Here is a 27,418-nt window from a genome sequence, read left to right on the forward strand (position 1 = left end):
AGACGATAAATTTTAAAGCTGAATCGCCCCAACGCTGGAATGGGGATAAAGTCCCCCAGACAGGGCAAGGTGAAGATGCACTTAATCAACTCCATAAACCGACATTTATCATTGCAGATAAAGGCGCTCGCTCGCTTACCACTAAGCACACCTGTACAGTGGTGGAAAGAAAAAAATTCTTACCGACAGATAAAGAAGACGCAAGACATACAGTATACTATACTCAAATTTTATTCTACGCTGATCATAAAAAGCCTCACGTCTGCACCACATAGGAATGTTTTTCTTGTCCTTTCTTTGCTAGAGAGCAGCAGTATAGGTCTCGCTGTGTGACGACGATGTGTGTGTGTGTGTGAATGTGTACTTCCAACATTTTGCGGAGAGTTATAGGACGTGATTTTAATGTTTTGACGCCCTGACGACCCTGATCAAGATAATTGTTGGACAACAGCGATTTGGGGAGGGTTTTTGTTGTCTCGTTGATCTCGTTAGAGGAGTCTCTCCGATCCGCAGATGCTGGTGAAGATGGTGATAGGTTGATGATGAGAAGGATGATAACACAAACGGTAATGATGACTGACTCTGAACACTAGGAACAGTTGTGAGGGCGCTCACTCGAACGCGGCCGCCACAGTCCCCAGGAATGCTCCAAACGCTTCCTCCAGCGTTTTCGTTCGATGTTGCTCGAGGGCTTTCAAGCAGTAACGCATAATAACGCCTCCGACGGCCTAAAGGTTAGTGTAGAGTTTTGAATAGCATCAGTTTTCGAACAATTCCTGTCAACAAGTCACAAGCGAGGGTAACTTACACCGACATCCTCTTTGGTAACGTTTCGCTTCCGATGATTCCGTACCAGCTTCGATAGGCTACACTTCAGCAGTGCGGGATCGTTAAGTCCGTAGTCGATGAGCGTACCGATAAAGTTCATCACGTTCAGTGCATGCGCATGGAGGGATCGGTTTTCCCCGAGTTCGGCCACGCTGCCGGTGGAAAAATCAAAGTAGTCCAGATACTGTGGATACTCCTCAAAGAACCTGCGAATAGGACGGAAAACATTAGCTCACTGTTACTGCGTGAAACAACAGCTTGAAGGACTTACATCACAAAAATATTCCGACCGTGCGTTACCAGATCCTTCTTGACGATACTCCAGGCCGCGATGAGGGCCACCTTTTGCGATTTCGTTAGACCGGTTTCATCCGGTGTGTGGTAATTGGTTTGCTCCTCCTCATCCGATCCACCTAACGACGAAGGTCTGGACATTTTTGATCGGGTTTGGTGGCTTCCGTTCCGTATCCGGAGTGTTTCTCACTGCAACTCACTTCGTTTGGTCGATTCCAAGATATCCTGGATGAGAGGGAAATTCGTTAAATTTTCCTCTCATTGGGGTTTTCGAGTTCCCCGCTAAAGCCCAAATAAACCAACTTTTTCTTCAAGAATTTCTAATCGAAAATTGGCGAATGACAACAACGCCACGAGGATTTCATACCGTGACCACACATTAAACTATCAAAATACAACTCTAACACACACGCACTACGTTACCTCCCGGCCCCTGCTTACACACATGCACGAGCACCACCCGGGCCACGACCACCCACCGTCACCACCCACCACCAAAGCTTCCACCCAAAGCAACACGCATGGAAACCGGAGCGACAAACCCCGAACGCGCGCTAACGAGCCAAACTGTAGCACCCGTCAGCTGTCAGGACGATGTAGGGAAAATCAAAACATTAAGCCCTTCCGAACTCGGCAAAAACTTGTTGCTTTCTGACTGAGTGAAGTCGCTTTTCGCGCTCGTTTTCTTGCTACGCCAAACATACAGACACACCTGCCCCGGTTCGCTCTCGCTCTCTGGCAACCGCTGCCGACTCACTCACACTAGCGCGGGCTGCCCAATTTTCCACTCTTTCTCGCACACCAATGAAACTATCGGTCTGCTCACGGTGAGCCGTATTGGTGCGAAATTTTCACGAGCTTCTCTCCGTTTCGTAAGATTCCGGCCACGCTGTACAGCTTTTTCTTACGGTACGGAAAATGCTAAGAGTTATATGTACTTCGCCTCAACCACCACATCCATCACCACCACCGTACCGTTCTCAGTCGTGATGACACCTGTCAAGTTCGCCCTATGCGCTGTGAAACAGTGTTCTATTGCTTCAGGTGTAATAATTACTTCACCAAACCCTTTATTACACGTACCACCTGTTAAATGACACTAACCAAACTTGTTGGACAAAATGCTGTTTGCGATAATGATTCTAGCACCGGGGAAACAACACGCACTGCTCGCTCGCCACCGATTTGCGGCTCTACATCGCACGGCCAACTGTGCTCGACGCAAGCGAATACAACACACCAACACACCGGCCAGACGCGTGGCCTACTGCGACTGTACACACCGACCATTACACACAGCAACACACTGGCTAGCCGACTCGCAATGGCGCGTGTGTGGTGGTGGTCGGTGGTTGTACGCGCCCGAAATTGATTCAATTTAAAGTATTTATCTCTCACGCGTCTCGGAGTCTTGCCAGCAGTGCCAACAGGGGTTTTCGCTCTCAAACTCGCACAGACGCACACACACATACATAAAGCGTACTGAGGCACAGTGTTGCCATGCTTTATGGTTGTTTTGCGCTTTCTTGCTCTCTGGCGTGATCTTTTGCTCAGGCAAATACATCGGCAGAAGCAGCAGCAGCAGCATCACCACGAATCACCGGCCTGCTAGATGTGTACCAATACAGACGGACTTGAAAATAAAATCGGTTGTTTCATTTTAAATAATTCAAAACATATTTTATAAAATTGATAAAAAATAATAAATAATTTGAAGGACTAAAAGAGACTTAAATGAATGAAAAGGGTGAAATATGAACTTCAAATTAAAGCATAAAAAATAATTTCAAATTACGACTTTCATCAAGCAAAGATCAAGTTCAAGCAATGCTTAGGAAAATACAATAAAGAAAAACTCAAATCAGCACCACATTTTACACGGTGGTAGTAGTAACGAGAAGAAAGTAACCACTCGCACACACTGACACGAGGCCAGTAAAAGAAGCCAGAGAGCTATTTACTTCGTCGGGTATCGTACCTTCTCCCAGATAAGGCGCCGAACGCAAAAAAAAACAACAAGTTGCTCATTTTTTCCAATTTTCCTTTCAAACGCAGAAGACGAGCCCCTTTTTTCCCTGCTTGCCAGCTTGCTTTGCTAGTATTAGTGTGCACTGGACCACCAGCAACTGGTTCAGGCCCACTCTTCCCTGAGTTATGTTTTCCTTCTTTTACCGTGTGCCCGGTTTTTTCCGCAAGGCCGACGACTACGAACGGTGTGCCGCATTTTGGCTTCCGTCTTATTTAATTAATATGAAACGGTGCACACAACAGCACAACTGGTCCCTCCCGGCATCAAGCCAACAAAAGACGGGCGTACTGGATGGACGGATAGACGGATGGTTGTGATGGACCGAAGATACGGCCACGATAACGATTGTACGACACAGCGACATGATGTGGTTGTTCGGCGACCCATCGCTTCTGTGTTCACCGTGGAAAAGCCGGGAAGATAATTGTTAATGACACAAACATACGAATTGTGCTGCATGATTTTTTCGCTTACTACTGCTGCTACTGCCACAGCTATTCGCCAGAAGCAGTGAGTCGGTACAGAGCGAGTCGCTTGACGGAGGAAATAATTAGACATTTGTTTGTTTGCTTCGACAACACATAAAATGGTAGGTCTGCGGCTTGTCGACGATGATCTGCCCCATGTTTCAGCACGCGCTTTCCCCAAGGACAGATGCACAGAGGAAATAAAAAGGGACACGATAAGCCCCATGCTACGGAAGTATGAAGCGGAAAGCTCGGCAAGCAAAAAGGGAAAAGGGAACAACAAAAAAAGCGGACGCCTGGTCGCTCACTCACATGTCCTGTTTGACATGCACAATGTATGGCGTACGATAACATCTTCTCTGCCGGGATGATGTGCGTATTTGCCGTTTGCATTTCACTTGAGCTTATTTCACCATTCACACACAACCACGCAAGGATGTCGGTCGAGCGGCACATCAAGCCGCATCACATTAAACCCCTCAACGTGCCCATTAGGGGTCGCATTCAAAATTGTGCAAAACATCCGTAGCCGGTCTTCTTCCACCTACGGGAGGCGAGCCTTTTCACGTACGGTCGAGCATATGAGGACCTGTTGCGCGCACCGTACGCTTAGAACGCGATGAAAATTAAACATAAACTTTCACTACCCCTTTTCATAATGATCGGGTTTTGGATTCGTTTTTCCTTTAGGCTTGATTTAAACTAACACACGACATGCTCCATTGGCGTCGGTGAGTTGCGCCAATTATAACAGCATTGTATGGTGCGAAATGGTATTAAAACGAATCGAGCCGTTCCCTAACCGGCATACAATAATTTTACGATGAGTGATGAGCAGCGTTAAATTAAATTATGCTGATCGGCCTCCATTACAATTGACCTCGGGATTAAATCGTTCGACGGGTTGTACATTAAGGGGGATAATTGTAATTATTACACATGATACAATTATTATGCAGCTCCCATCAAACGATTCAACTGTAATCGATTTATAACCTCTGCAAACACGCGGTTTGCTAGCCACAATAATAGCCACAAACATCAACAAAGCTTCAAAATTCACACCCAAACATAATGGCGTGCGACAGCAAAACATTCAACAACCGATTACATTATCTGAAACCTGGCGTGTTGTTGTTTTTTTGTTCCTCGCTATTCACATCACATCAATAGAACTAGCTGACTGACTGACTGTCGCGCAGTAAAACCTTATCTTTCTTTTGTATGCTAAGCGAATTCGCATCGCTTCTTTAGCTTGATTCGTAACAATAGCAAACACACGCTCGTCTCGGAATCAATTCCAATAATGACGAGCAAACGAACAGCCGTTCACCAGCACAGCACCACATCACCGTACGTTATATCACTATCTTTTCAAACGGGAATCAGAAGCAAAAAACCAAACGCACGACACGACATTTCTTACTTCCAACCACACCAATTGTGACGGGCACGAAGACCTCCTATCGCCACTTCTAACGATTACAAAATGTCTTCTTGCCACTCCGTACGGAGCTATTTTATAGCTCAACGATGTCACCATCACCGGTCGGCAAGACCGACAAGCAACGGCGTCGACAAAGTGTGCCAAAATCGAACTCCCAGCAAACGCTGATGAATGCTTGCTGCCGTTTGCTGTTAAAGTTTACCGTTCACTCTGACGCTTCAACTGTGCGATACTGGGCGCCCGAGATGACTGTCCGTTGACGACTTACTATCAATTAATGACGGTACTGTGTGGTCTGCTGTGTCTCGAGCAGTGTCGACTGAGGAGTTGTTTCCATCTTTTTTTTTTTGCTCTCGTAAATTATGACAAGTTCAATTTACGACCTGTCACCGATACGACCTACTACCGGGAAAGACGAACCCTCTTGGGGCTCGTTAAAGGTCGCTTTTGGGAACCACGGTCGGCACAAGAAATTGGTAGCTCCGTTATCTGCCGGGCTGGATCTGATGGATCGATGGACCTTCGTGTGAACACGATTAAGTGCAATCGAATGCAGTCTAAAGTATGATGACCTGGGGAGGGGGGATTGAAATTGCCACGTGCTTCCCTAACGATGCTTCATTAGCCTTCTCTCGTTGCCGATTGCTAATCGATTCTGGTTTAGGGTGGGTTTAAATGGTGCATGATGAATGGGAAAGTTAATGTATCTGTTTTTTTTTTTTCTTTTACTGATTGCCGCTAATGTAGCTAATGAAGTAGTAGTATGAACGAAATAGACATGGGCAATGAAAGGATCTGTTTATTCAATTGAAGTGAGTTACAAATAAATAGTAGCTCTCAACGTGATGGCGGTGTGGCGGTGTCCTCTACAAACACTCTAACGTAATTAATTAGTTTTTGTCAGCAAATTCCAAAACCAATACCTTAGCAAACAAAACTGGGCATCTACGAGGACGATTTCTTTTTAACGATCATCCACCATCTTGTTCCAGTAGGAATTCCATAATAAGACGACATTATTTTAAAAATGCCTTTCGGAACATCTTTCCCTCCAATCTTCCTGATCTTAGAGCACGATAAAATGCCAAAGTTTTTCATTCTGCAGCACAGTACCAAGGTTTAACAGAGCTATTATTGAACTCGAACGTTGCGAGAACGTTCGGAGCTTTTTCGATAACGGTGTTTATTTTCGTTTCCTTCTTTGATAGCTGTCTTTCCTTATTGCTACTTAAATATATATTTGGACAAGATTTTAGTCAAAGGTTTTGTCTTTTTTGTATAAAATACTCAATTATTTTCAATTCTTTGTTCAGCGAGCTTCTCATCTAAGTGAACTCGTCCAAGACGAAGAGCACCGTCCAGGACTTTGTCAAGAAGACTTCTCCTAAGACGTGACTAATCTAATAAAAGACCCGTCTAACATTACACCCGTTTAACTGAAGACCTGTCTAACAGAAGTCTCGTCTAAAACTCGTCGCAGAAAATATTCACATAAGAAGAGACTGCTCTAGAAGAAAATTCGTCCATGATGAGACTCGTCCAAGAAAATATTCGCCTGAGAGAAGAATCATCTAAGAGGAGACTCAACTAGGAGGAGAGCAATCTGAAAGGATTCAATCAAGAGGACCTATCCAACCAGTCTTATTCCAGATTTCGTCTCATCGTGCAAGAAGTCTGTATCATTCTCCTGGTCTAATAATCGAAATATAGCCATGAACGAGAAGTGAAGAGATGAAATCCATCTCCTTCTCCCATTAAATTTTGCAGTTCATCTCTTCAACTCTATGAGCAACGTCACTGGCCATTGGCGTAGTGATCTAATGAGTTATACTTCATTTCCAAACAGGCGACAAACGTTCCCGGAACGATCGAATCCAACAATAGCTCCTATTACCAAACACAAGCGCACGCCATAACTTCAACTCCCGCTCAATCTTTTCCCGCTCAAGCCGTGCCATAAAACAACTCTTGAGCAACATTAAGCATCCGGATTGTCGAACCGTACCGTTCTGATGGCAAGCGACCAAGCTTGTTTGAAATAGCAAGACAAAACAACGCCTTCGCACCGTTTACCCGCAGTCCCGCTTATCGGTGCACTCGTTTCGCTCTTAACGCCACTCATAATCAACAGCCCATCTGCAATACTCAACACCTCTTCCTCTGCCCCTCGCACCGGAAACGGTTTCCATGTCCACTGCTGGACTTTAATTCTGTTCACTGTTAATCGTCCACCGCGTTTGAATGCGCGCGATGAAAAACCTAGGGCTCGTGCTGGAAAGGGCCGGTGTGAGTGGTGCGACGATGATGATGATGATGGTAAAGTTGGTATTTTATCATTCCAATTTAATTAATAAAACACCGGACCAGTACCTCATTCGCCCCACCCCCAGTTGCCGTGCTTTTGAAAAGATTACAAGCTTCCGTTTTTAATGCGAACAACAACAGCAGGACAGGCTCTTGTTGCGGGGGTTGCCGCTTTTGATTCATCCTCTTTCCATTTCCGTTGACATTTAAATCTTAGGACGACATCTAACGACGCACCATAAAGCAGCCACTGCCACCAGCAGCAGCAGCACACACACATACACACAATGTGGGCAACGGCGACAGGTAATCATCGTTACCGGCTGCCCCTGGGAGATCTTGAGCACGCGATTTTCCCTTTCATGTTAAACCGACCATTGAAATGATTTCTCCAACCGAGCGGCGGGCGCAAAATATGACAAGGAACTTCTTCCGCGGCTCGATAAAAGCATCACACGCTGGTACATAATCGTGCTCGGCTTCGTACGCGATGAAAATGAAATGTTTTCCATTCCATTCCCCTTTTTAGCGCCTTCGATGGCAAGTATTGAACACGTTTCATGCTGTGGCCCGCACAAACACACTGGACGGAGCGTGATAAAAGCGGTCTCCCAAACTAACTAAGAACTCTTGCTTTATAACCATCAAAATTTATGCTCCTACAGCACACACACACACAATGGTTCGACGGCGAAGGTTTCCAGCCCGGCGAACGATGCTCCACGTCGCACACGACCCCACGACTCCAACGACAGTCGATGAAGAATTACGTACCGGCTTGCTGGTTGGGAATATTGCCCTGCTGATTAAATTCCGACCAGCATTTCCGACCGAGGTTACACGGTACCACAGTGCGACTGCAAGATGTTTCAAACCGTCCGGAAGCTACGTGATGCCAACGGATATTGAAACGAAACACGCCATTTTGGGACTCTAGCCCACCGTTCGACGACGATGCTGAGCACAAAATCTGTCACCAGATGGCGCTGGAAGCCGGCTACTGTCAAGAACGCTCTCTCCTCTGCTACTTTGATTGTAACTTTCACTATCAACCTCATCTTATGCGCTATGTCGTTGCTGTTGCTGTAGGGTCACCAAAGTGTTTCGTCTTCAAAAATTAAAACTTTCTCAATAATGTTTAATTAATCGCAAAAGGACGGAGGAAGGCAGCAAGAAATAAATGGAAACACAATGTGGAGATCCAGTATTCTTACCGGCGACAGTCACTTCGTGCATGATTGAGAGTTGGTTTCACATTCAATTCACTTTTTCATCGATCAATGTAAAGGACACTGACTTTCTCGTTACTTTTAAAGCTTTCTGAGCTCCCTCCTGATTTTCGGATTCTACCTACCAGCACTGCCCTATTAAAAGTACTTTCAAACATCAGTTCCAATTAATCAAATGCTACGCTACTCCGCCCGTTATTTTAACGCCCCATAAGGCTCCAATATCCCGAGTCGACCGAGACGCGTCCGAAGTCGGTGCTACTTAACTTCAGCTCAGGACTCTTTCCCTGCTACGTGCTACGTTCTCACTCTCCTGCCATCGCTGACCTCGTGTCATCAATTTTAAACCCGATTTTCCGCCTGTCAGTAGAATTACACTGACTATTTAATGGCTCCCTGTCCACGTTGGTCGTTCCTCCGCTCGGTCGCATTATATAGTTCTTTTCGGAACTTACAGCTACTTAGACGTCATTGCAGAACGCGGGACTAAAGTCAAGTGGAAAGCAACAAGCTACAACCCTCTCCCAAGGACACAACACAATTCCTGCTCACTTTTGATCCTTCACGGGGCACGAGATGTCCATCAAGTGGCGCCCCTACGGCGAATCACCGGCAGGGGCTAAATTGTTTGGAACCGCCCGAAAGAACAAAACTACTTTTTAACGTTAATAAAACTTTGGCTGTAATGCAATATATTCTGTAGCGGAGCGTGTCCTGCTGGAAAATGATGCGTTTTTCGTGCTGCCCATACCATGCCAGTGGATGGCAGTTTGGTCCCTGGTGGCATGTGTCTAAGAATGGATTATTGCGAAAGAGAATGCAGAGAGCAACACAGTTTTCGAAGAAAGCGATATGCTGTGCTGGGTCAGCCGTTTGGTGAATGAACTAGTTTCAAGAAGTTTGTGATAGTTTTAAAATACTGTTCCCCTTTATTTACCGTCACCGAACACAAATTGCATCTCTATTTTGTAAGAAGTTTGACTAGGAGCAAATAAGCGACACCCGTGGCACCGCGTCCTGGTGCAACATCATAAATATGTCCCCCGGAAGAGGTAAAATAATGGACAAACTAATCATAAACGCTATTGTCTTTTATATTTATTTGTTTATTATTCATAAAGCATACTTTCTATTGGTCTAAGTCGGACCCAAACACACAGCAAAACACCGGCTGAATCGAAATGCTCCGTGGGTCGAGCGACGGAGATTGTTTTTGCCACTTGCTTTGTGTACATAAATATAGGTTTATTTCTTTGCGTTTTGCTGTTGACGAAACCGTCAAGGTGTTTCGCCCCACCGGTACTGCGATGGTGGTGCAGCAGCAGCAGCAGCAGGTTGTGCCTGGGAATAGTGCACAGCACAGGAACTGGGCACGTCTTTGCCGGATCCTTCGCTGGTTGTTTCGTTTTTGGCATTAGGCAACACAAACACCACACATAACGACCTGGCGGGCGACCTGCCTGCCTGCTAGTACAATTCCTCTGTACGCCAAAATCGCCAACTAGCGCAAACGAAAACGTGTACGAAAGCAATAAATTACTCCACACCAACGGTAGCAACTGTGCATTATTCAGCACCCCAAAAAACCCGGCTGCCAAGAACCAAGAAACTGTGGAAAAGAGCAAATAGAAGCATGCAACAACGACCGAGCAAGACTCCAAATCCCCAAAGATGGGAACGAAAGCCATGGGCTGGTGGTGGTGATCGAACACCCGGAAAAGGAAGATTGTGAGAAGCGCATTCTAGCGAAACATAAACAACGGCTACAGTGCAGTACAGCCGGTGCCCGAAGCCGTTCGGTCGAGCAACGAAAGATGGCCGGCAACCGTACCCTTGAAACCGTGGGAGATAAAACTAATTCGCAAGCAATAAATAGACATTGTTATGATGCATCATCATGGCATCAAGTAGTTGGCTATTGTTTGTCCCGCTTCCTTGCAGCAGTGTCATATGGTGTCTTTGTGCAGATTATTCTGCCCATAACTCCAACCATTTGTCGCTCCCTTATCACACCCAGCCCAACTCTTAAGCAACCAGGAAACTCTCGCTCCCACTAGATATCGGTCGGTGTAATGTGTGCCGATTCCTAGTGGCACAACTTTCTACCAGCTCTCACAAGTAGCTTTCAACTTCCGCTCAAAGTTTGTCTTGCGGCGCTTCGGATACGAACAAATTCCAGCCATTGTACCGTACAGTTTGTCGGTAGTTATCGATGCGTACTAGAACACTAAAATCAAACCAAACTATCGTGTGCGGTAAGTTGCGAACAACGGAATTCCGCATAAAGCACCAGAGCAACAAAGCTTAGCTAGGCCCCGATTATGCTACCAAGCATGATTGAGATGCAAAGAATAGGCTCGAGTCTGGGGTCCACTCAACGTGCGAAAGTTTCCCACAACCACACACAAGAGACACACATTGGAACAAAAAAAAAGAGGAAAGAAACATCCTGCTGACACAATTGTCTGCAGTGCATTAGTTTTGGTTCAATTATGGCAACAATGTTTGGTGCGTTAGACATGAATATCTATCATAAAAGGACTCAGGGGTTGGCCTCAGGGGTTGGCAGGCCTTTTTTGTTTTAGAGAGCGGCTATAGCAGCCCTGCTAACAAATGGCGAATTACACTGGGCTGAAGTATAGACGACGCAGATTAACCCTACTTCAAAAACTGAGGAAGTGAGTGAGAGAGAGAGAGAGATATTTTCTTAGACAGAGAGAGAGAGAGAATTAAATCGATAAAGACAAAAATAAGAGATAATCGAGAGAGAGCAAAAGATAATATAGCGAACAATAACAAAAGAGGAAAGAGAAGTGAATGAAAAATGGAAGAAAATCGAGACAGAAATACGAGTAAAACAGGAATAAAACTATGAGAAAATTAATAAACAAATAAAAAATATTGAGCGAGCATTGAGATAAAAAGTTCAGACAGATTCTCCTTTGATTCTCTCTCGATTTTCTCTCATTCTTATTTATCTCTCCAGCTCATCTATCTTATTTCCCTATCTTTCTCTAATTTTTCTCCAACTTCTTGCTCTTTCTAATTTATACCTTACGCTCGTACGCTCCCTTCCAATCCGGATCCGGGATCCCAGATCCGGCAACCGGATCAAGATCTAGGGATTCGGGATCTTAGAGTAGGGATCCAGTTCTGGGAAAAAAGAAATGCAAAAACCTTATGCGCAGCGCATTCTAACATTTAATTTATGAATTAATAGTAACTGGTTTGTTTCACTTCTCTCGGGCCAGTTTGATCACCACTGACTCATGCAATGGTTATGCGCCTTACAATGGGGAGAACCAATAAAAACTTCACATCATAATTCCCTTTTGATTGGAATGTATCGATTGTCGTACAGGCATCATCCGGATATAACACACCACACTAATTGGTCATATTTTGCAATTGAAGCGAAAAGCTTCAGCCTGTATTTTACTGTTAACTACAACAAAACACCCAAATCTACCAACCGGAAACTGGCCCGCAGGACAGACAATGCAAAGCACTTTTACTGTGTACATTTTATCTGGCACAGTTTTTAATTGTCTAGCACTTCCAGCGTACGGTTCGAAGCTGCATTTCGGGGTTTCGTTTGCCATTTCCGGACGGAACGGGTGGGGGTTCATGGCTACGGCTCATTACTAAAGCAGTTGAAAAGTAGTTGGAAGCTAACTATTTACGTGACTGGCATGTACAAACAGTACGAAACTCCCACCTTACATCTGCATTCCGCATCTCATACGAACGGTCACTTTGGTCAGGAAAAGGGCCGTAAGCTGCTGCCCTTTTTTCTAGTAAAACGGTCCCCGCTTAACGCAACGGTGTGTGAGTGGGAGCGCTCGCCAAAAAAAAAACACGAGACAGAGATAAATAATGTTAGAGACACTTTGGAATGGATGTTTTTTATTAGTTTTGTTGGAAAAACTTGTGCGTGTCGTGTTGGTTCGCTTTCCGGGCTCATTTTACTCCAACGTAATTATTCCGCTGTAAATTGGTGTGGCAAAATAAGACATTGCTAGTGTTTTTTTATTTAAAAACTACATTACAAAACTTGTACCCTTATTCATGTCTGCATAGTATTAGCTTAATTAAAGTCAATACTAATTATGTATAGTGAAGCCGAAGCTTTAAGTTTCATTTTTCCCCCTTTTTTGCGTCATCCAATTTCCATGCGTGCGTTGCGAAGGCCTTCTCAACTCGATCAACGCCTGGTTAACACACAACTATAGCATGACTGAGAACAAGAGTGTCCCTAACCAACTGCTGCCCGACTCTTGGTCGTAATTAGTGTGCAACTAAGTTTTTCACTTACGTGAGAATGTTTCATAAATAAAATAATCAACACTGCTGGACTGTCTTCGTTCCAGCGGTTCCAGAACAGTCCGTGATCGTCAAGTAGCGTGGCGCAAACACGAGATACGAGCCCACGTTCATATGGCGGATAAAGCTTAGCAGGGACTTAGTGGGGTTTTTTTTCGTTCTTTCTCCTTTCGACTCACCACAGGTAACCTTTTATTTGTTTGTGCCCCGCACCTTCCGGTCCACCTTCGGACGCCAGACCTGCCGACCCATGGCTTGCTGATTTTTCGCAAGAGGAACAATTTCCACCAAGCCCTGAGGAAAATAAAGCAAAACTCAACCTCTTTCCCCTGTCATTGGGTCGCTTTTGCCAGTCCAAACCGTCTGGCTGAAGCTTACCAGCGACGAGCAACACACTGCAGCAAACGGAAGTGTTATCGGAGGTTTGTGCTGACAACACAACAATTGCCACAGCGGGTGAAGAATGTGAGCGTGCGGATCTGCGGGAACGAAAATGGCCGAGAAGCCATAGTTCTTTTTCACTTGCCCACAGAGCCTAGGCTATCCCTCTACCCGTCGGATTCGTTTCGCTTCATCGTTATACGTGCGGCATATTGCATGTAAAACTATTACCATTCGCAAGATCCACACCGACAACGGGATCCACCTGCAGGCTGCATCCATCCATTTGCACACAACTTCTCGGAGCCCGGCATGCAGTGGCATTCCGTCCATGGTGCATGTCATCACGGTTTGCTGCGTTTTTCCGTCCGAAAACCCGGCGTTTAACGCTATCCAAATGGCCACCGTAATGAGTTGGCGCAGAATTTCGCATCGCAAAACCCCGGCCCCATTTTCCTGTCTCACTGGGTTCGGTGTTTTTGTTAATACAATTCGCCGCCATATGACCGGGGCTGGTAAGCGGATGTAAGTTAACTGGACCGGAAAATATGCTTTGGCGTGTGTGTGTGTGTGTTTTTTTTCGCCCGTAGCAACTACTTATGCATTTACAATTAGAGATGCATCGTAGTACAGTGGGAATTCATGCAGGCGTCTTGCAGTTTTTGCAGCGACTGCACACTTTGTGAAACGAAACAGGCAAATGGTAAAGGAGGGAGATAACGCTCTGCATAACAATGTAGATTCTTATGAAAAGCATAAAAAAGCATGAGATATATCCTAGCACGGTACCTCCGAGTCAAAGAGGTCTTTTCGTTCAAGAAGTCTGATCTACCAAGTGATCTCGTCGTTCAAGGGCCTCTCAATTGAATAGATTTCATCATCTTATTCCAAGCGGCATAGTCCAAGGGGCCTAGTACAAAGGACCTACACCAAGGGGGCAAGTACAAATGGCCTAGTCCAAGAGAGATTGTTCAAGAGGCCTGCTCCAAGGAGCCTAGTCCAAAGAGCCTAGTCTTGAAGGCCTAATCCAAAGGGCCTAGTCCCAGACACTAGCTTCAAGCGACCTAGTCCAACAGGCCTTTTCCAAAGGGCCTATTCTAAGTAACCCATTCTAAGGTGCCTGTTCAACGGAGCCTAGTCCAAGGGTCCTAGTCCAAGAGGTCTGCTCTAAGGGACCTCGTCCAAACGGTCTAATCCAAGGGACCTAGTCCAAGTCCAAGGGGCCTAGTCCAAGCGGCCTAGTTCAAGGGATCTAGTTCAAAGAGCCTAGTCTAAGGTTCTAGAAAGCTCATATTTTACACATCTGAAGCCAAGCGCCTAAATGTATGCAATATATAAAAATATCAAAAAAGAGGTTTCATTTAAAATGAAGCTGCATACCTTCAGGCGCAACCATTAAGCATATTCATAATAGCGCATGTTTTGTATTGCAGTGTAAATCTAACATTTTTAAGTTGTTTTTGACTTATCTAAAGATAAAAAACATGGAAAGGGATTACCCCAAAACTTATCTAGCTAGCAGACAAACCCTTCTCAATCAGCTCCCGAGCGAGTCGCCCTCGTAACCTCTCACACTGAATGCACTTTTCCAAAGCTCTATTCGATTAAATCCATCCCATGTAATAGAAGCTGAGCCAAAACGGCACTCTAGAGAGCCTCCAGTGCAATTACAACGGAAAGCCACCGAACTAGTAGTCGGCCTGTGGTCGACATGAACTCTGTACGTCCAGTTCGTACGGCGTCTACGGCAGCCAACCATCGTTGAAACGCATTATGCAAGATTTATTATAGCCAGCAGGTACGGCGATTATTACTGTTCTATGCATAACCCCAATTTTGTGCCTCGTGAAAAGCGTTCGTTCCCCCCGAAAGTGATTGTGTTCGATGCGTTGTGTGATGCAAAGATTCCTGTAAACTGATAATGGAAGTAATTATTAGTAACATTCTTCTGCTAAACTAATTGTTCACCTTGGGTGAAGTGGTGGGAACACTAATTAAAGAGCAATCATGTAGGACGAAAGTTGTTCCGAATCTTAACATGATCTTGCTTATCTTATGCTTTCATAATGCTGTATATACTTAGAACTTTTCTTTACGAACGCATATTACATTAGCACAGCTTTTTTGTGTACCCATATGCTCTAACCTACTTCCAAATTCTACACCACACGTGATGCGCTTGTTCTCAGTAGCTGCTGCTTAGCATTATCCTTGCCCGCATCTTCATCACCGCGACGAAACCCACCGAGAGAACCCAACAAGTGCACGCGAGAAACTTTTTAATAATTCAAACAAACTAAGTCGAACGCTAAACAGCAGCAGCAGCAACAATGGAAGGATGCTTGTTTCGCTGCAATGCAACTGAAGACTGCATCGTTCTAATACCCCGCAACAGTGTGCGTCGGTCGTTACCGGAAACCAGGGACGGTTCTGTTTCCGCACAGTCGTGAAAATTAATCCATAACCATCTAGTATTAACGGAGATACGGCGCTCTCGTCATGCAAGATGTATGTAACCCCTAACCCATAACTCTATGCTTCCTTCTACGCACCGGAAACATTAGCCGGGCCCGAAAATAACCATCGGGACGCCATTGATGCATGAACCTTTTCCGGTAAATTGTCATAAATCTTTAAACACTGTTCCCTGTTTTTCGGGGAGGAAACCTAACCCAACCCAACGCCGTTATTCTTGGACAGGTGACTAAAGCGAAAGAAGAAATAGAGTGTCAGCCCCGAAGGAATGTGACATCTTTGTGTGCAACAGTGTGGCGTAGTGCTAGCGGCTGAGGCCTAAAATTTTGCCAACCTCACCGTTAGTTACAGTAACCGAGACCTAAAACTTTCCCAAACTTTGTCCCAAACAGCGTCGCAGTCGTGTGAGACGGCGGAGCTTCAAAGAAGGGCAACCTGTGCTCTGAGCGTCCTGCGAAAGTTTCGACCCCATTCCCTTTCTCCGAACCTAATTCCAACCTCTTCTTCACCGGGTGTTTCCGGATGATCTGATGTGAACGGTTACCGTAGCACATAAACAAACCATCTCATTCCATTCCAGCAAACGTATACGAAGCACTTCTGCAAAGAACGCGCGGCATCCGAGCTTGACGCTTCAGCTTACACACACTGGAAGGTGGAACCTACTGCTACTGATCATGCGCACAGGAAAATATCCCCTCTCGGTGCTTGGCAATGTAGGAGAAATATCCTTTTCTTGGTGGTGGCAGGATTCCAACATCCAGGGTACTCACGGCTCAACTGCTGCCCATACCGGTCAGCACGATGTGAGAGCAGCAGCGTTTGGCAATCACTCGATATAGAATTTCAAGTGCCAGAAGGATTCCTCAATCGAAACAAACCAATTGCTTGGAATGGTCCGTAACAAACACAGAACTTTTAAGTTTCTTCCTCTCCGCCAGCGAGCTTCAATTTAGAGCCTTTAATCGTTAAAGCCACTGCGGTACAATAAAGCTGGTGATCGATTTTCGAGCACCTCATAAATTGCCGACACCGAAAGACGTAAACAAATCCATCTACGCGTACAGTATGCGCTCACCGTTCGTGGCAGGATGCAAACAAAACTTGTCACGCTTCCCATTTTAGCCACATGGGTTTTTTTTTTGTAACAGCCACCAGGCGTCTCCATCGAAAGCTCCTTTTTTGTTCTTCTCGCGTCGCGCTGTTCGATTGACTTGCGGTCTTTCGCTAACGGGTTCCAAGCAAACGGACCGTTAAATACGGCCCGCAAGAGATCGTAGACTTGCCGTCGTAGCGCAGGTGGTGGTGAAATGCCAGGAAATCGGTACCATCCCATGTGCTATAAAAGGATTATGTTTCATCGTAAAAAAAACTGCTTCTTCTGCCACACACTCACCTCCACTGAAAGAAGGCAAAACACACGTTGGGGAACCGTGTCTCAGGCGGGTCAGTATGGGGCTGGTCCAGTTTGTCCTTCGGTAGCTACTGACAGCTTCCGTGTGGTGGACGCTCGTATCCTTTCCCATTGCTCCGAGCAGTGGACAATTAAATGTTTATGGTGTGCTCCCAGGAGGAAGCTTATGCCGGGTTGGGCTGGAGTTGTGCTTTTAATGACACCGAATGTCGGCTGCTGAACCGATTTAATGCCGTATTGATTAACAGCGGAATGATGATTTAAAGTGTCCTGGAGGAGGATATCGAGTTTAAAATGGAAAATGGATAGATGGTGCTTGTAGCATCTTAGAATATATCTATAAGTTGTAGAGGAAATGTGTAAGTTGTATGCAGGAGATATCCGAACGAGAGATAAAAAAGAAATAAAGTAAATGACAAGTACAAATCGTCAATACAAAACACAAAAACCTATATGAAACGCAATAACAAGTTAATGAAGTATCAAACGCCCTTGATTTATCGAAGGAAAATTCTGTTGTCGTAGGTAATACGCTAAAAAGGAGAAAATACTCTGAACAACATAAACACCAACGAAGAAATCGTCGCCTGAAGCCTGACATCACCATCATTCGGACATCTCTCAAGACCTCATCGTCCAGGGCCTCTCATTTACAGATTCATCCCCAAGCATCAATATTGCAAACGCACATACCGGACTTGTTTTTCGTTGCATTAGTCCCGTACAAATTCCTCTGACCTTGAGACCATTCGAATGACTTTTTCTCGAATAAATAACAACTTTATTTCTTGTTCTGCAATTGGCCATAAAATAAAGCCAGTGCCTCCCGCAGTCACGGTCAAACTTAATAAAGAACCATAAAAACCGCGCGTACTTTGAGTCAAAAATATCGCAAACCAGCCATGAGTTCTCCCGTTTACCATAAACCACTCCGCCCGGGACCTGATTGAATCCATTGGTGCAAAAACTTTTCGCATTGATTTTCGACACATTAATAGTAATGCATTTTGGGCGACCTGGTTGGCGAAAGTTTTGGTGCACTAAAAATTGACGGTCTTTCTTCGCGGTAAAAAGGGCACCCAAGAACCGAACAAAAAAACTCCAACCCTCTACAAACCATTCCGGGGCGGACCGGGGCCAGGGCGTTCCGGTCATCATAATTGATGCAAATGATCTTTCGAAAACAGTCACTCCACTCCCGGTGGGAAGCGAACTGGGGGAGAAAAAACTCTTCTACAAATCCCTATTTTTTCGCTCTCCCGAGCAAGCACATTGTTGTCGTCGGTTTTTTTTCCGCAACGACACCCTCGGGCACCGTACGTACCAGGTACCTGAAGCAAATATCCACGTTTGCGCCTTCCGATTTCGCAAAACAATTGACGTAATCTTTCTGGTTTCTTATGCCAGAACGCCGGACGGATAAACTTTTGGGTGACCCCCAAACATCACCCACACCGTGTGAGAAAACCCTGGACAAATTTCATTAGTCGAATTTCCCCTTTTCGCTAGGTAAGAAAGTCTCAAAAAGCAAAAGCGTTGCACAGCCCTTTTTGCTTGCGTTTCTTTCCCACCAGCACGATACCTTCGCGGGCAAAACTTCCTATTTCCTATTCTGAATTCCCATGAGCAACACCCACCATCACCGTTTGAAGCAGCCTGGAGCGAAACAAACAAAAGATGTCCACCGGAGAAGATGCAAAACCCCCGTGTTTCGGTACGAAATGTACGAATAAATGATTTTCCCGCACAGTGCATCCGTTCCGTTTCGAGAGTTGCTAGTTCCGGGGTTGGGCCACCCGACCGGGACGGGTGGGGAAAATTTAAATTTATATTGTGAAACTTTTATGAAGTAGTAATAAAGATAAGAAAACAAACCAAGGCACTTCGCCGACGTACGCGAAACGGGGCGAGTTGTTCGTACCCAATAGCGGACGGTGCTTCGCAATCCCTGTGTTGTGTTGAGCTGTGGGTTAGACGGTGGTCGGGGTAGAGGGTAGAAGGGGGCAGAAAAGAAGGGCATTCGACCTCTCCGGCCAACCACCATCGTCTACTGGAAACAGGATGCACGAGCTGAAACTGCACATCGTTGCGATCCGTAAGATGTCCTTGTGCGGAGAGCACTCGTGTAGCCGAAGAAGTAATAGGGCTAGGGCTAATAAGAACCACGGGAACTGGGATCGTTTATTTTAACGCTTTTGAACAATATTCCTTAACTTTTCAACCTTACATCACGGAACACTAATAATACTTCCTTAACTGCCAACACATTCATCACACGCACACTACGAATGCTAAACCTTCATCTCTAGCCAACGTGCCGGATTGCTGATGGTCATCGTGTCCACCGTCTTAATGTCGATACCACGCAGCGAGAACCGCATCAGTACGTTGTTCAGAATGTGACTGTACCCATGTCCGCCGAAGGAAGTCTGCAAAAAGGCATTATCAGAATCGCTATCACAACCGTCCGGTCCTCGTCATTCCAGCCGTCACTTACCAGCCGATGCTTGGTGTGGATGTCGTGTGCCATCAGAATGCGCTCCTCGTAACCCTCGCGAAGCAGCCGTATAATTTTCTGAATCCGTTGCTCATCCGACTGCATGTACGACTCGGGATTCAGCTGATAGTACGAACACTCCGTACCGAACAGATCGAACTGCAGGTACGTGCCCATCTTAGCAAACTCCAGCAAATCCTCATCCTCGAACAGCGTCCGATCCAGATGCGACATCACACACTTGGACGCACTACCGCCTGCCTCCAGATAGAGCCGAACAATCTCGTACGGAGCATCCCGTTCACGGCCCGGGTGGAACGAAACGCCGCAACCGATCGCGGCCTGCACCTCTGCCGTCGCTTGTATTGTGTTGCGCTCGAAATGCGTTATCGGCCATCCACTTCCAACCTCACCGATAAAGCCACACTTGACCGGTTCGTCCAACCCGGACACCTCCACACCAAACAGAAGCTCCTTCGTGTACAGGTCCGTCATCTGCTCGACGCTCATCCCGTGCGTTGCCTCATCCTGCATCGCGTGAATGTAGTGACCCGTCCCGGCGATCACATGCACATTCGCCTCTTTCGACACATCGTGCATCAGCTTCAGGTTACGCCCGAGCCCGTGCGACGTGTTCTCGACGATCGATCCTCCCCCGAACTTCTTGTACGCCACCACATCCTTCGTCACGGCCTGATGCGTATCGAAGTCTTCAAAGTTAATGTTGTACCGACTACCGTACGGGTACTGCTTCACGTAGCCAACGTTCTCGAGCGTAATCCGCTTGCTGACATACTCTTCCACCGCATCCGGTGGCGCCGAGTACATCTTATCGAAGTTGAGCGTGAAATGCTCGTGCGTTAGCGTGTAACCCAACTGCTCCGGATCCACTGGACCACGCACTAGAAACAGCAAACAAAAATGAGCCCACAAAATTATAACAAATCATACGCGATGTTTGTCTCCCAACCCAGTCTTACCCGTCTGAACCTTCATCTTGCTATGGTCGCGAAGGGTGCTACTTGTTGACTAAAGTGCTGGACTGACGACTGATTTAATACTGCTCGGGACGTGATCTGAGGCGAACTGTTTTATATTCATCCACCTCACGAGACACACACGATAATTGACCCCACTGCTGTCCGGGAGACCGACCACTCTCGCCCAAAGCTGTGTGATGCGCTCGTTATCTCGCACGCCTTATCTACGCGACTTCGAGTGTCTTGCGACGCGTTTGCGTCTGTGGGGGGTTGGATGGAAGATGAAAACAAGTACGAAAGATCATCTTTTTTTTTATTTGTTTGTTTATCTTTCGATATTGTGCATTAAATATTTTGAGAAAGAAAAAGTGCATCCCACTTTGTGGGCGCTCGTACATACACCACTGACCCAGATTGAAGGTTGAGCGTCTTTATTCCAGTTCCTACGCTCTAGCTTCGGGTGGATAAAATTTCGTTCCGTTCACTTCGATTTTCGAACCGCTAAACAAACAAACAAAACAGCTGTTTATCAACGGTTCCGTTCCGCGCTTGTGGCTCGTCACGGAAGGAAAAGATCCAAGGTCTTCTCTGTTTTTGTCGACGAGAACGCTAAGCCACTGTGCAGTGCAGTCAGTGTGATCGTTATCTGGTTATCATGCCGGCTAAAAATAAACAACTTTGCCATAGGGAAAGGAAGAACGGGGGTAGATGTAAACAAATTTGGTGGAATATTTCAAGTCGCTATTTCGGCTTTACTACAGTGGTTAATTAATTTTCTTATGGACTGTTTTGATTTCGCCTGTACTACCGGCGTGGTGAAATAAAGCAACTGAAAGGAAAAGACCGGTCGACCTGCACAAAATAATTGGACCGAGATGATGTACTGAGGAGGTGATCGCTACTCCGAGGTGATGCACTGAGAAATCTTCTCTACATCCAGTGCACACAGACGACCTTGAGACTTGGCCTGCCTGATATACCTACGATTGTGCGCCGAGCTACGGTCGTTCGTCTCCGGTGGATCCGATCACGTCATGAGAATGGCACTGAACAATACAGACCCTAAAGTCTTTATAGATCGCAATCAATTTTTGGTGGTAGGTCCAAATTGCCATGCGCAAGCTAGACAATACGGGATATTGGATTGCTAGACGATGGATCGACGGAACGTGAGAGGTTTAGAGGTTTAAAGCTGTTAAGATTGTCAAACAATTGTCGCACCGGATAGGTAAGTAAAAGAATCGAGGCTGTCCTTAAAAAAATGACTACATGTGGAAAAGTCCTACAAAAGTTCAAATAACCGCCGTTTTGAATCCTCGAACCTGGAAATCAAACGTACACATTCCTACTCCCTAATACATAAATAACACACCTGTCAAAGTCAGCTGTTTCGTTTCCTACACAAACAAAACGCAACACAACCCGCCAACAATTCCTGCACGATGCCGAAGAATTACGAAGCCGAAAAGAATAATCCATGTCTGAAGGTAAGTATTAATCGCATTACCAAAATGAACAGCTCTATTCAAAGCTTTTTGTTTTATCCTCACTGCCCATCTGCAGGAACAGGAACTATCGTACAAATGTCTCAGCAAGAACAACTTCGACCACGGCAAGTGCGAGCTGTATTATGCAAACTACAACAATTGCAAAGAGTTTTGGGTATGTAGCGCAGTGGGAAGTAAAGGAAATGGTTCTAGCTTAATCTGTTGAATTCTCCTGGTGCAGAATAAAATCCGTGCAGATCGACGGGTGAAAGGAATCGTTCCTTACCTGCCAGAAGTAGCCGACCGGGAAAGCATTAAAGCGGAATTTATGAAAACCAAACCAACGTTATAGGACTGACCTTCAATCAGGCGGTTGCGATGTTAGGATTGTGTGTTGTTTTTAAACTCTTAGTTTGTAGTAAATAGATGATAAAGCTACACTCCCGGTAAATACACACTATTTTTGTCCGGCGACACAGCACACAGTGACGTTTCGCACTTTATTTGACGAAATTCAAAAAGAAGAAAACATTCTGTCTGCATTTGTATGGCTTGAATAGTGTTCAAATGCGATTGTACGTATATGAAATACACATGAAAATGTGTGAAAATCATTCCAAAATTTTATGAAGGACAGCGCAGAACGGCTACCATTTCATAATGATGGGAAATTTTTTAAAATAACAGACAGCTCGTGCGCGGGCTCCTTCGATTGATATGCCACCTGGGCCATTGTTTATTTCATCGGCTGCTGTTGTAAACAAACAGCTGTCACGCAACGCGTCGCCCATCGCGCATTTACAACGAATTTAAAATGAGAATCACCGAAAACGGAAACTGTGATGCATGTAATATTCCCGAAACAGGAACACATAACATCTTTTACTGCAACAGATACCAGACCCAACGAGAAAAATACGACATCTCCTTCGACGCATTTTTAGAGAAATGGAAAGAGCCGAACGGACGCATGGTCAAAAATATAACCAAATTCATACGAGAAACAAAAATCTCACTTTGAATAGAACCAAGCAAGACATGAAACATGCAGCATAAACGAAAAGCATAACACCACTCATCTGACAAACAGACCAAGCAGAAAAACAACAGACTCCGCAACCGGGTAGATGACTCTTGAGCAGTCCTAGGACTCAGTCGAAAGCCCAAACGAAACAGTTAACCTTTGAATATGTGGGGGGAACAATAGTTGCTCATACGCATAGAAGGCTATACCCTGTTTCAACAAAATAGAAGAAGAAGAAGAACAACGAATTTACTCGATCGATGTGTGCCGCGCATTTAATACATACGAAATGGGTAAAGGCGGTTCGCCGAGGGTCTGCGCACTGTGCCAAAACCGATCCTCAGTAACAGACGCCCAAACGGACGATGCATTCGAACGCATCACGTACCACAAATTCCCGGCCAACCCGCAACGACTCGACCAGTGGCTCGAACTGTGCGGTCTTCCGAAAGATACCTTCCCCCCACTGTCGTATAAATTCATTTGCAGTAACCACTTCGAACCGGAATGCTTCGAACGTGACCTACGAGCGGAACTGCTTTACGGGACGAAGCGGATGACACTGAAGAAGGACGCTCTGCCCACGATTCGAACGCCAAAGCAGCAACTAAAGCGAAAACTGACCACAGCCGAATCGAGCGAAGAGGATGATCGTCAGAAGCGGAAAGAGCAGGTAGATAAGCTACTGACCGGTGAAACACCCGTGACCGAAGAGATTGTGAATCCCTTTCGGAAGCGTGCCGTAGAGGATTCGTCCCCCCAAGAGCCGGACAAATCGGACATGACGGAATGGGAAATGGTGCAACGTATCGAAGAATTGGAGCAGGAAACGGCGAGCCAGCGTATACAGATTACGCAACTGCAGCGCACAATCGACAGTAAGACGGAGCGGATTAACTTTGCCAAAGCGGAAATGGTGAACGCTGCCATTTCGCTGCAAGAATTAAAAGACCACGAAAACCGGCATGTCAACGATCGCGTGACGGATATTCTATCCGGCCGGTTTGGGGAAGGACAGCTAGCCACGATTATGGCCGGTCCTCCCATGGACGGACCGGACGAATCTTTCCTGCAAGTGCTATGGACGGAAGGGGAGCTAGTACAGGCCCTAAGGTTACGATGCATCAGCAAGGAAGCGTACGATTTTATGCGCCTACAGATGCGCTACCCGTTGCCGGAAGTAACACAAATTGAACGGTGGATTCATGGCGTTTATCTGGAACCGAGTCACAATGCAACGGCGTTGCGCTTGTTACAAATTCGTGCAGAAACCTTAAACGACATCGAGCTCATCTGCACACTGAATCTGCTTCATACCAGCACACCCGTACGATACCGATACGATAGCAAGCGTGACCAAATTATTGGACCAAATGCTCAACTGAGTTGCCTTACCGTGCAAGGTTTGTTCTCCGCATGGCAACAGATCGTTCAGGTAGACTTCGATCTCATCATCACTAGAGAAATGGTGGAAAAAATAATTACGGAGCTGCATCACATCGGCTACCAGGTGGTTGCCATAACGACGGACTGCGATCACGGTACCAGTGATTTATGGCGCACATTGAACGTTAGCATCGATCAGCACTACATACGACACCCGGTAACGGACCGTTCGATATACGTGTACGCTTGTCCGGACCGAACGTTGGTCGCGATCCACCGGGTACTGGTCGATGATGGATTCGTAATGCAGGAAAACAATCTGTCGATTAGCAGCGCTACCTTGATGCCATTGCTTCGATATACAGAGGGCGGTGCAATCTACGAACGATATCTTAACAGAGAGGTATGAGCCCTGCAGCTTCACACAGGCCAATCGGCTGAATTGGCTGATGGGGGAAATTGTATATTATAACTGCCTAATAATACTTTTTGTACCTTTCAGAAGCTCGATAATATGCCGTGGAGTTCAGATCTCTCACGTGAGCTTATATCTTCCACCACCACAACCACGTTACGAAACCTCTCCAACGACGATGGTGCGGAAGGAAGCGATCTTCTGTCCACGTTGACTACACTGTTCGATCTTTTCATCGATTGGTACGAGCTGTGTACGACCACCACCTATTCCGAGGACAATTGCGAGCCTAAACAGCAGCAAATCACCAAACTACCTTACGGTGTCTGTGAAGATGAGCAAAACATTGTGCTGGACGGAATGTACGACGTGATGGAAACGATACGATGTTCCGATTCGGCCAATAATTTCCTTCCGCAAGCTGTTCTCATGTCCATCAACTCGTTGCGCAAGCTGCTCGCCGATTTAAGAGCAACCTATCCCGGGCAAATCGGAGCGATACCGATCGTACAGATGAGCACCGTCCCGATGAAGGAAACGATGGTGAAATTGCAGGAGACGCTTCGCCATGATTCACAGCCCCATTCGATGAATGAGGTTTTGTACTCTCTCTGCGCGGCAGTTGCCTACGGGGGACAAGATTCTCATGTCACAAATAGCATTTTAAAACTGGGAGGATTGGCGGGTGCGGGTACCCTTAAACACCTTCGCCGAGAAGATGATCCAGTCGATCCGGAGCTACGTAACGCATCCGACCAGAATGCTTGTGATTTTCTGACACATTTGCTAGTGGTTCGTTTGGGGCATCAGTACGATTATCTCGGCGAGCAATCGGTCACGATTGAGCAAAGTAATGGTCAGTATGGCATCAAACCTTCCGATGGGGACATTACACCCTCGCCACTGTGGACGGAACAGGCGAAAAGGCTGGAATCGTACCTACGGAATGCGATGCACGAGAAAAAGACTGGATTGGCTAACGGGCTGATCGATTTCATTACTGATCGTCATCCTCGTATGGGACGTGATTTAGTGGAGCTGTATGTAAGGAAACGGATTGCCATAAAGGTGCAAGCACTTAACTGTAAGCTGGATGCTGAAAGGGTCCAAGTCTCGAGCAGCTAATAAAGCATTCTATCTATATCTGTTCCTTTTGGTGGCGTTTTTATTGCTTTCGAATATTAACCGCGTAGTTGGAATGAGGTGGAGGGGATGGAAAGACTTACTACATTTACGCCGTTCTGTTCAGGAATATTTGAAAGTTTTCTGTCACCAGATAATCATCACCGAAGATTATTACGAGATTCACCTCAAATTCTAAAAAAGATTTAAAATTTAGTTATAAAACATCTATATCGCTTAAATAAACCATTTCTCCGTCCTTTCACTTACCGACTTTAAAATTCTTCGTTATCAACGTCGGACACGTGAACAGCCTTGGCAGCGTCATGTAGATCGGTATCGCCAACTTCGGGCAAACGTTCCCGTCCGCAATCTGGATGTTCTGGATTTCGGTTGCGTCGCGCGAATAACCCTCGGCACACCCGCACGTTTCCACCCGCACCAGCTGTATTTCGATCGACTTGATTGCCACCTCCGTATGGTGCACCGTTACGCTTCCGGTGAACGGTTTCGTCACGCAACAGTCGGTCGAATCGAGCGTTCCCGAGATTAAGAACCGTGGAATGGAAATCCGTTCCTTGGCCGTTTTCTGCAACGTATCCGGGCTGATCGAAAATTGTACCTCCTTCGGCGGATGTTCCACCATCGGTCGATACTGGATGATGAATTGTTGCGTTTTTTGGACACTTTTGGCCAGAAAGCTTCGCCTTATATCACAGCGCAACATGTACGTTATGTTCACGAACACGCCGTGATACGTTTCGTACAGCGTTTTTGGTTCCTTTGGACAGATGAGAGGAAATTCGAAGGGGAATTCGCTCGGACCGATCGGTAGCTTTCCGGACGGTGCCAGATCCGAGTGCTGGTTGAGCAGCGTGATCGGCTTGACACTGTTGTACAGTGCTTCGAAGATTCCCACGTTCTTGTTGCTGATCTGAAGGTTCACCGAACCTTCCAGGGCGAGCGTAATACCGTCGTGCTTCGTTTCCGATCCGCAAACGATCTGCACCACACCCGACACAGTTTCCTGTGGTGAATAACGAGACGGATGTTATTGTGTCTCGCGCTGGCGGCGTATACGTACCCCTTCATAGTAAACTTTGTTCGCTCGGCGAAGCTTTATTTCTACAGTAATTGACATCGCGTTCACCTACGCAGCAGTTCGTAATGGGGCTACGCTCAAGATAATCCGCTTCAACGCCCGAAACCCATGTCCCCTCTGCACTGATAAGAGTTCCAACAAAAATTTGTCAAAAACAAGCACAAATAAACATTCCCACTGACAGATCGCCACCGGTGGGATCAAGATTCGGACA

At 46.1% G+C, this 27,418-nt stretch overlaps 5 protein-coding genes across 17 annotated transcripts; 2 read left to right on the plus strand and 3 right to left on the minus strand.

The window, feature by feature from the left end:
* Positions 1 to 208: 208 nt before the first annotated feature.
* LOC118503758 lies at positions 209 to 5,395 on the minus strand. 9 transcript variants are annotated; one of them, XM_036037419.1, is made up of 5 exons: positions 1,835 to 2,081; positions 1,546 to 1,705; positions 1,100 to 1,347; positions 809 to 1,034; positions 209 to 728 (listed from the first exon to the last, which is right to left on the minus strand). In XM_036037419.1, the coding sequence occupies exons 3-5, from the start codon at positions 1,261 to 1,263 to the stop codon at positions 612 to 614; spliced, it is 507 nt and encodes a 168-aa protein (XP_035893312.1). In that variant the 5' UTR covers positions 1,264 to 1,347; positions 1,546 to 1,705; positions 1,835 to 2,081; the 3' UTR covers positions 209 to 611. The 9 variants fall into 9 exon arrangements, with proteins under 9 accessions (XP_035893312.1, XP_035893310.1, XP_035893318.1 ...); XM_036037417.1 differs by lacking the exons at positions 1,546 to 1,705; positions 1,835 to 2,081 and adding an exon at positions 5,268 to 5,395; XM_036037425.1 differs by lacking the exons at positions 1,546 to 1,705; positions 1,835 to 2,081 and adding an exon at positions 5,334 to 5,353.
* A 13,949-nt stretch (positions 5,396 to 19,344) lies between these two features.
* On the minus strand, positions 19,345 to 22,646 carry LOC118503764 (phosphotriesterase-related protein). 5 transcript variants are annotated; one of them, XM_036037433.1, is made up of 5 exons: positions 22,515 to 22,637; positions 21,069 to 21,330; positions 20,669 to 20,928; positions 19,689 to 20,590; positions 19,345 to 19,620 (listed from the first exon to the last, which is right to left on the minus strand). In XM_036037433.1, exons 3-5 carry the CDS (start codon positions 20,682 to 20,684, stop codon positions 19,483 to 19,485), a joined length of 1,056 nt encoding a protein of 351 aa, XP_035893326.1. In that variant the 5' UTR covers positions 20,685 to 20,928; positions 21,069 to 21,330; positions 22,515 to 22,637; the 3' UTR covers positions 19,345 to 19,482. The 5 variants fall into 5 exon arrangements, with proteins under 5 accessions (XP_035893326.1, XP_035893325.1, XP_035893322.1 ...); XM_036037432.1 differs by having other exon boundaries at positions 21,069 to 21,344; XM_036037429.1 differs by having other exon boundaries at positions 21,078 to 21,344; positions 22,442 to 22,637.
* On the plus strand, positions 22,033 to 22,638 carry LOC118503767 (coiled-coil-helix-coiled-coil-helix domain-containing protein 7). The gene is made up of 3 exons (XM_036037436.1): positions 22,033 to 22,155; positions 22,232 to 22,330; positions 22,397 to 22,638. Exons 1-3 carry the CDS (start codon positions 22,111 to 22,113, stop codon positions 22,505 to 22,507), a joined length of 255 nt encoding a protein of 84 aa, XP_035893329.1. The 5' UTR covers positions 22,033 to 22,110; the 3' UTR covers positions 22,508 to 22,638.
* A 150-nt stretch (positions 22,647 to 22,796) lies between the features above and the next one.
* On the plus strand, positions 22,797 to 26,124 carry LOC118503763. Its single transcript, XM_036037427.1, has 2 exons — positions 22,797 to 24,968; positions 25,068 to 26,124. The coding sequence occupies exons 1-2, from the start codon at positions 23,469 to 23,471 to the stop codon at positions 26,103 to 26,105; spliced, it is 2,538 nt and encodes an 845-aa protein (XP_035893320.1). The 5' UTR covers positions 22,797 to 23,468; the 3' UTR covers positions 26,106 to 26,124.
* On the minus strand, positions 26,124 to 27,377 carry LOC118503765 (vacuolar protein sorting-associated protein 26C). The gene is made up of 3 exons (XM_036037434.1): positions 27,187 to 27,377; positions 26,373 to 27,129; positions 26,124 to 26,297 (listed from the first exon to the last, which is right to left on the minus strand). The coding sequence occupies exons 1-3, from the start codon at positions 27,241 to 27,243 to the stop codon at positions 26,212 to 26,214; spliced, it is 900 nt and encodes a 299-aa protein (XP_035893327.1). The 5' UTR covers positions 27,244 to 27,377; the 3' UTR covers positions 26,124 to 26,211.
* Positions 27,378 to 27,418: the final 41 nt, after the last annotated feature.

This window comes from Anopheles stephensi, chromosome 2, assembly GCF_013141755.1.
Source record: "Anopheles stephensi strain Indian chromosome 2, UCI_ANSTEP_V1.0, whole genome shotgun sequence".
Classification (NCBI taxonomy): Eukaryota; Metazoa; Arthropoda; class Insecta; order Diptera; family Culicidae; genus Anopheles; species Anopheles stephensi.

Coding starts and splice junctions, on each gene's coding strand:
- LOC118503758 (XM_036037417.1), bottom strand. CDS start 1,263: ATGTCCAGACCTTCGTCGTTAGGTGGATCGGATGAGGAGGAGCAAACC. Junction 1,035..1,099: donor GGTCGGAATATTTTTGTGAT/GTAAGTCCTTCA, acceptor TCCTATTCGCAG/GTTCTTTGAGGAGTATCCAC. Junction 729..808: donor TTACCAAAGAGGATGTCGGT/GTAAGTTACCCT, acceptor ACTAACCTTTAG/GCCGTCGGAGGCGTTATTAT.
- LOC118503764 (XM_036037431.1), bottom strand. Junction 19,621..19,688: donor TCCACACCAAGCATCGGCTG/GTAAGTGACGGC, acceptor GCCTTTTTGCAG/ACTTCCTTCGGCGGACATGG.
- LOC118503767 (XM_036037436.1), top strand. CDS start 22,111: ATGCCGAAGAATTACGAAGCCGAAAAGAATAATCCATGTCTGAAG. Junction 22,156..22,231: donor AGAATAATCCATGTCTGAAG/GTAAGTATTAAT, acceptor GCCCATCTGCAG/GAACAGGAACTATCGTACAA. Junction 22,331..22,396: donor ACAATTGCAAAGAGTTTTGG/GTATGTAGCGCA, acceptor CTCCTGGTGCAG/AATAAAATCCGTGCAGATCG.
- LOC118503763 (XM_036037427.1), top strand. CDS start 23,469: ATGGGTAAAGGCGGTTCGCCGAGGGTCTGCGCACTGTGCCAAAACCGA. Junction 24,969..25,067: donor AACGATATCTTAACAGAGAG/GTATGAGCCCTG, acceptor TGTACCTTTCAG/AAGCTCGATAATATGCCGTG.
- LOC118503765 (XM_036037434.1), bottom strand. CDS start 27,243: ATGTCAATTACTGTAGAAATAAAGCTTCGCCGAGCGAACAAAGTTTAC. Junction 27,130..27,186: donor ACAAAGTTTACTATGAAGGG/GTACGTATACGC, acceptor TATTCACCACAG/GAAACTGTGTCGGGTGTGGT. Junction 26,298..26,372: donor AACGAAGAATTTTAAAGTCG/GTAAGTGAAAGG, acceptor AATCTTTTTTAG/AATTTGAGGTGAATCTCGTA.